The sequence below is a fragment of the Limulus polyphemus genome, unplaced genomic scaffold (assembly GCF_000517525.1).
Source record: "Limulus polyphemus unplaced genomic scaffold, Limulus_polyphemus-2.1.2 Scaffold2059, whole genome shotgun sequence".
In the NCBI taxonomy this organism is placed as follows: Eukaryota; Metazoa; Arthropoda; class Merostomata; order Xiphosura; family Limulidae; genus Limulus; species Limulus polyphemus.
Window position 1 is genome coordinate 84,575 of NW_013667669.1, and position 7,049 is coordinate 91,623.

The 7,049-nt window shown below is 34.5% G+C and overlaps 1 protein-coding gene across 1 annotated transcript in view; it reads right to left on the minus strand.

Annotated features, from left to right (window-relative positions):
- The window catches only part of LOC106465815 (RNA-binding protein Musashi homolog Rbp6-like), a 74,484-nt gene extending 67,713 nt beyond the window's left edge, over nucleotides 1-6,771 (minus strand). The window contains exons 1-3 of the mRNA XM_013926050.2: nucleotides 6,497-6,771; nucleotides 6,285-6,325; nucleotides 1,554-1,635 (exon numbers count right to left, since the gene is read on the minus strand). Coding sequence (XP_013781504.2) covers nucleotides 1,554-1,635; nucleotides 6,285-6,325; nucleotides 6,497-6,561 — 188 coding nt within the window. The 5' untranslated portion in view covers nucleotides 6,562-6,771. The remainder of the gene's footprint in view (nucleotides 1-1,553; nucleotides 1,636-6,284; nucleotides 6,326-6,496) is intronic.
- Between the last annotated feature and the right edge of the window lie 278 nt (nucleotides 6,772-7,049).

Consider the following 7,049-nt stretch of genomic DNA (forward strand, 5'->3'; position numbering starts at 1 on the left):
CCCTCTAGTCTTACACTGCTAAATTAGGGACGGCTAGCGCAGATAGCCCTCGTGTAGCTTTGCGCGAAATTCAAAAACAAAAAAACAAACAAACTAATGTTTCAGTACAGTGCCGATCAAGTTTAAGGTCAATCACATTCTATAAGAACGATTACCATAAGTCAACTTTGACAGCATTGCACTGTTAACAGTTTGGGGATTTTGCCATGAACCAAATATAAAGTGCTCAGTGAGCCAAGCGTGGCTCCACTACATTAACAGACACAAATAATTCTTACAAAGTGCGATTACTTACCCCCCCCCTCTATACAAAGTTCATTCAGTCCTTTATAACACTAAATACTTTGAAAGTGTTGTTACGTAGTAATATTCAACACCGTGTATACTGCAGGCAGTGCTGGACACTATATGTTAAGAATAATCATTACAGATCTTATGTGCTTATACAAGGTGAGGAGAAAAAGCTGGAGCTATTCTTTCAAATGAAACCGGAGTGTCTAAGAAGGCATTTTATAGTGGCATTCATGCAGAGTGGGGTAAAATTTACTATACAGTTGGTATTGAAAAAATATATATAACGAAGACAGCTGAAACTAATTTAACACCTGTCACGGGAGCCACCCCAGCATCTTGATGTGAATAAAAAAACAATAACGAGTCATTCCGGAAAGATTTGTGTTTGTTGGATCAATAATAAAAAAAGACGTTTGGCACTATTTTCGAGGTCTAGGTCGCTGGACCATACCCGTGACCATGAGAACCAACATGGCGGAGTTAACTTGTAAATGTAAAGTAAAACGACGTAGCAATGAAACATGCTTGAAATGTTATAGATGTGGTTGTGCATGTGATGGTTTAAGTGTAGCGATTAAGCTAAACCGTGGGTCCAGGTCGGATGAGGGAAGAACTTATTTGGAGATATTCCAATCGATTTGATATACCAGCTGAATCGGAGATTCTTCAATTGATTACTGCATTGACAGCGAAACATAAAAAAATTAGCACAATAGTATTGTTATCTTCAAAAGGGAGGATTGGAATCACATATATAAGAAATCATTGGTTTCAATATGTTGTGAAACTAACGACACAGTAAAGTCTAGAGATGTAGTGTTGAAGCTGAAGAAGATGAACGATATATTTATAAAATGAGTTCCCTAGCGATTCTTACATTGAAAATGCCATTTCTGCAATGAAGAGTAAATATAAGTAGGATGGTATAATGCCCAGTATGGTAACACCATAGTATAATTCATATAGATTTCATCATGTGATATTTTCATCAATATTTAATTTTGTTTTTTTTCGTTTTAGAAGTTGTGCCGAGCTTCGTTCATCGAGATTTATCGAAATAACCCTAAATCACCGTTTTACGGAATGATCCCCACCCCTGTTAACCATCCCAGGGTCAGTACTAAAAGGTCCTGGGCTGGCTCGTATTGCAGGTGTTAATGGCCGTTTGTTTCACCTGAAACAACTATATAGCCATTTTTCCCCCACCCTGTATATCAGCTGGTCGAGAAAGTATTTCTGAAATCTGGTGGTTTACTTACCGAGATCTCCTCGTGGACGGGTCTTTCATTACCATTACTTCTGTGATGTCTCCATACTTCCCAAAATACTCCTTCAGAGTCTCTGTAGAAACAGAAATCTAAAGTTAATGTTTGTGATATGAAATACGCTGGTTAAATAAACTCCGTACACGACAACGTTCTTGGAGTACAAAACAACATATCCAGAAATCATGAACAGAAACACGGTTTTATTTACGAACTACACAACTAAGAAAACCTTTTTCTTAACCTTAAAACTACTGATACCTTATCAACTTTTTAAACACGTTTTCTAAACTAGTCATACGCCATATTGCTTGTAATCCATCATGAAACTGATGATTATACAGACCTTAACAACATACAAGTCACCAATAAATGACAATATTGCGATTAATCTCACTGATTACTGCTGAGAATATCCTCTGTGTATCTTACGTAGAAAATGAGTCATTTCGAAAGTTTTGATCACTTTTTAGATCTTCTGTGTATCTTATGTAGAAAATGAGTCATTTCGAAAGTTTTGATCACTTTTTTAGATCATCTGTGTATCTTACGTAGAAAATGAGTCATTTCGAAAGTTTGATCACTTTTTTTACACAATGAATGTTGCACCAGACAAAATCGTAAAGCCACCCCACCAGTAGTGACCAGCATAAAAACATGTCGATAATTTCATGGTTAAGTAACAAAAGTAGATACACTTGTATCTTCTGATCAATTAATTAATTTTCAGGTAGAGTGCAAAAGGCAAGTATTTAACGTAAAAAAGTTGAATAAAAAGAAAACCGTTATTACAGTAGTGAGTGTAGAAAAATGAGGCAAATGATGTAATACCCGAATCAATTTTGTATATAATTAACACAGTATATTCGTGTTGCGAACAGTTTTTTAGTCATAGTTAAGGATTTGTACCTCTAGTTTTAGTTTAATTTTAGTTGTTATTACAGTTAACTACATATCAGTTTAGATATTATTATAATTAACCAGTGGTGACGACCTTGACATCAGTCGAGGTAAAATAACTCGGAGCTCTACATTAACAAGTAAAGAAAAACTTTTCAAAAAGTAAGTAAATGTAGGGTTCAGGTTGGTTGAGGGAAGAACACATTTACTTACTATCGTATTTGCGTTCTTTTTGAAGGACTGATATTAGCCATCCCTACATTTACTTCTTTCTATGAAAAGTTTTTCTTTGCTTGTTTTCATTTAATGCAATGTTTCAATAGACATAGAAAGGTTGTATTTATAACCAAGTTGTATGTACAATGAGGTTTTATCTGTAATATTTATTGTTCTGTATCTAAGCTTTTTAAAGGAACACCAAATGTATGTGAGAAAGCTAACTTCCAGGGGTAATGATAACATCGTTTACACCAGAATTGTGATTTTTTGTTTAATTAGTCCTACTTAATAATACTTATAAAAGCGAATACTTCACTTGAAACTATGTCACGTCAGTGAAATTGGTTGACACCATTGTTTGGTTTTTGAGTTATCATGTAATAAAAAAGAAGCGGAAAGAAGAACGAGAAATTCAAACTTTTTGCTATGATATTTACAGACATTCCCAGAACTTGTGACTCAGTCATTACATAGATATTGTTATAAAAGGATGAACTCTATATTATTGTAACGTTCTGATGACCTATTGAGTAGATATTTAAAATACCATTTCGATGAACAATCCGAGCCATCCATACACAGACAGTGCTACCGCCTGCCTGATTAATCCCTTCACAATACTCTCCTTAGGCTAGCCAGCCACCAACATTGAATAAACAGAAGTCTTCAGTAAACATACTTTCCGTTTAGCTACATGACTATTTTCTGCATTTCTGACGCATTCTATTCACGTGCACAAGGATGTCAGAACGCTTGTCCACCCAACGGACGTGGACGTATGTCAGATAACCAAATACTTTTCCTTACTATTACGTTATTGTTTTACATGTTTTTAGTTATAGTTGCACTTATTATTGACTGATATGATTTATGTTCCCTAACAGATATTTCCGTTATAGTTTATTTATAAAACGCTGATTTCGAAAACAAGTGCTTTGTTTACATAATCTGGATAGTTAATTCAGTTACAGTACACGTAAAATAAAGTTAAATTACTGGAATAGAAATATCAGCCAGTATATTTACTGAAGGTAATATATACAACAAGGATCTAGATTAAGGAACGCGTTCCATTTATGTACACAAAGACTTTTATCCACACGACAATAAAACCTAACTAGTGAAAAGGTAATAGTGACCAAGTACGTCTATATAACATCCAACAGTGATCAAGTTCTTCTATATAACTATACTGCAGGCAGTATATCCACACGACAATAAAACCTAACTAGTGAAAAGGTAATAGTGACCAAGTACGTCTATATAACATCCAATAGTGACCAAGTACGTCTATATAACATCCAACAGTGATCAAGTTCTTCTATATAACTATACTGCAGGCAGTGATAGACACTGTATATTACAGTGAATCATTACAAATATCATTTGCTCACACAAGGATACGGAGACGAAGTTGGAGTGATTCTATCAAATACGTAAAGAACAACAACACTGGATATAAATCTTCCGAATATGATCAAGCTCTATCGCTTTTATTCTTCTCAGAGTTGTATGTAATTTTTTAAATTTATAGCCATAATTTCTTGACACTAAAAAAACTGTAACGGGCTGAATGTAACTATTTACTATTAAATGTTGTGAAAGGTTAACAAAAGATCCGGCGTGTTTCTCATCAAATTAATATATTCAGTTGCACGTACCGGTTGACCAAAACCTAGCTCTGCATTTCATGATTGAGCCAAACATGACTGACAACACGAATAATTACATGATTAATCCAAATATGAATGACAACACGAATAATTACATGATTGATCCCAACATGAATAATTACATAGCCGAACCAAACATGACTGACAACACGAATAATTACATGATTGAGCCAAATATGAATGACAACACGAATAATTATATGATTGATCCAAACATGAATAATTACATAGCCGAACCAAACATGACTGACAACACGAATAATTACATGACTGAGCCAAATATGAATGACAACACGAATAATTACATGATTGATCCAAACATGAATAATTACATAGCCGAACCAAACATGACTGACAACACGAATAATTACATGATTGAGCCAAACATGACTGACAACACGAATAATTACATGACTGATCCAAACATGAATAATTACATAACTGAACCAAACATGACTGACAACACGAATAATTACATGATTGATCCAAACATGAATAATTACATAGCCGAACCAAACATGACTGACAACACGAATAATTACATGATTGAGCCAAACATGACTGACAACACGAATAATTACATAACTGAACCAAACATGACTGACAACACGAATAACTGCAGTATATTCATTTAGGGATAGGCTCCATATTCTCTTTGAGAATTACGTAAAGTATACTGAACACCCGTGACAGTTTTTGAAACATCTTGTACATGTCCAAATTCTCCTGTATAAAACTTGTGATTCTCAATACGCCTCTAGTGAAATACTGTTCTCATAGGACAAGTTGTTTTTAATATACAATCATTTTGAGTATTTCTGGTTTTCATTATAATACACCTTTCACATCTACTTATAATCACCCTTGTACTTCTAGCAAATCTCTCTGGTGTTTCTATAATCACCCTTGTACTTCTAGCAAATCCTGCTTGTTTTGTTATAATCACCTGTACTTCTAGCAAATCTCTCTGGTGTTTCTATAATCACCCTTGTACTTCTAGCAAACCCTGCTTGTTTTCTTTATAATACACCTTTCACATCTACTTATAATCACCTGTACTTCTAGCAAATCTTTCTGGTTTTCTTTATAACCGTCCTATACTTACAGTTAATATTCTTGGCTTTCTTTAGAAATAGAATCATGTATTTCTAGCAAATCGTTCTGGTTTTCTTTATAACCGTCCTACACTTACAGTTAATATTCTTGGCTTTCTTTAGAAATAGAATCATGTATTTCTAGCAAATCGTTTAGTTAATTATCACGAGCAAGATAACGATGTAGTGCTTAAATAGTTCACTTATTACTAGTCTACTAACATAACGTTTTAGTGCTATACTTACACAGTATAATTAATATGACGTTAGGGTATTAAACAGTTATCTTATTAAGACTAATGTGACGTAGTATTATATAATTGCTTATTACGATCAAGAAAACGTTGTAGTGTTACATAATTCCCTTATCACGACTAAGATAACGTTGTAGTGTTGTATATTTTCCATATTACGATAAAGATAACAATGTAGTGTTACATAGTGTTCCTATTACAACTAAGATAACTAAATCTAATAGAAACTTCTTAAACCAATAAATAAAGCAACCCCCTCCCCCCCAAAAAAAAATCCCGAAAATCTTGTTCAAGTTACAAAAATTAAACACTATTAAGAGAAAGCAATACAAAACTGTTTTTGTGTGTGTGCAAAGCAATACAAAACCGTCTCATGTAAATAAAAACAAACTTGTTTTAATGTAAGATAAAAATATTTCAAATACGTGTTGTAGTTTTTTCTTACTCTTGAATTTGGCACACACACAAAAACAGTTTAAAGTTAAGGCCTCGTGCCGATATATATTTGATGTAATTTGTTTAAGATATGTTTTAACGACACTTAAGTAAAACAAAACTGGAAAAAAAAAAATAATAATATCTCACCTGGAGCTGTTTGCCAGCTTAAGCCTCCTATAAACATTTTCCTGAAAGAGAGAATGAAAAAGAAAAGTGATTAGGTGCTGTTCGCTAATTCCCGATCAGGTTTTGTGACAGAGACGATTCTTTAACCTGACCCTCGGATCCTCTATCTCCCCATTTCTCTCACTCACACATACACAAGAACAAGCACGAATCGATTTTCTGACTACACCTACCCAAAGTCGTTCTGGGTTTCGTTAAGGCTCCCCGAAGTGGTCTGTGAAGAGTCGGTTTCCATCATTCTAGGCGAAATTTGTACACTGTAGAAATCACTGCCTCCGCTAACAGAGCACGTGGGAAAATAACAGTAGTGTTGATCTAGCTCTCCACAACTACCAGCTCATTGTGGGTGACGCCACCTTTCAGGAGCCGCGGACAAGAAGGTCGTTCCGATTGATACGTTACAGCACGATCTCATTGGTTCTTAGAATGACGCCTGTCGTATAGTGACGTCATTCTCTGATGTCCCGCCTTAAGGAAGGATCGTTATTCTCGACACTGCTGCTACCTTGTGTCCAAAAGTGTAACCATTGAGGTAAAATAATTATTTTTTTTGTCTAGCTTGGTCCAATTAATTAATTCAAAGACAGTTTCAAGATTAATTACAAACCAGTTATCGATGGATTGTTTCTTGTTTAGTCTTTCGTTTATCTTGGACTCTTTCTAAATTTGTTATTCCTTTTATGAACTAATTCTTTTACCCAGAATTTCTTCCACAGTTTCATTTAT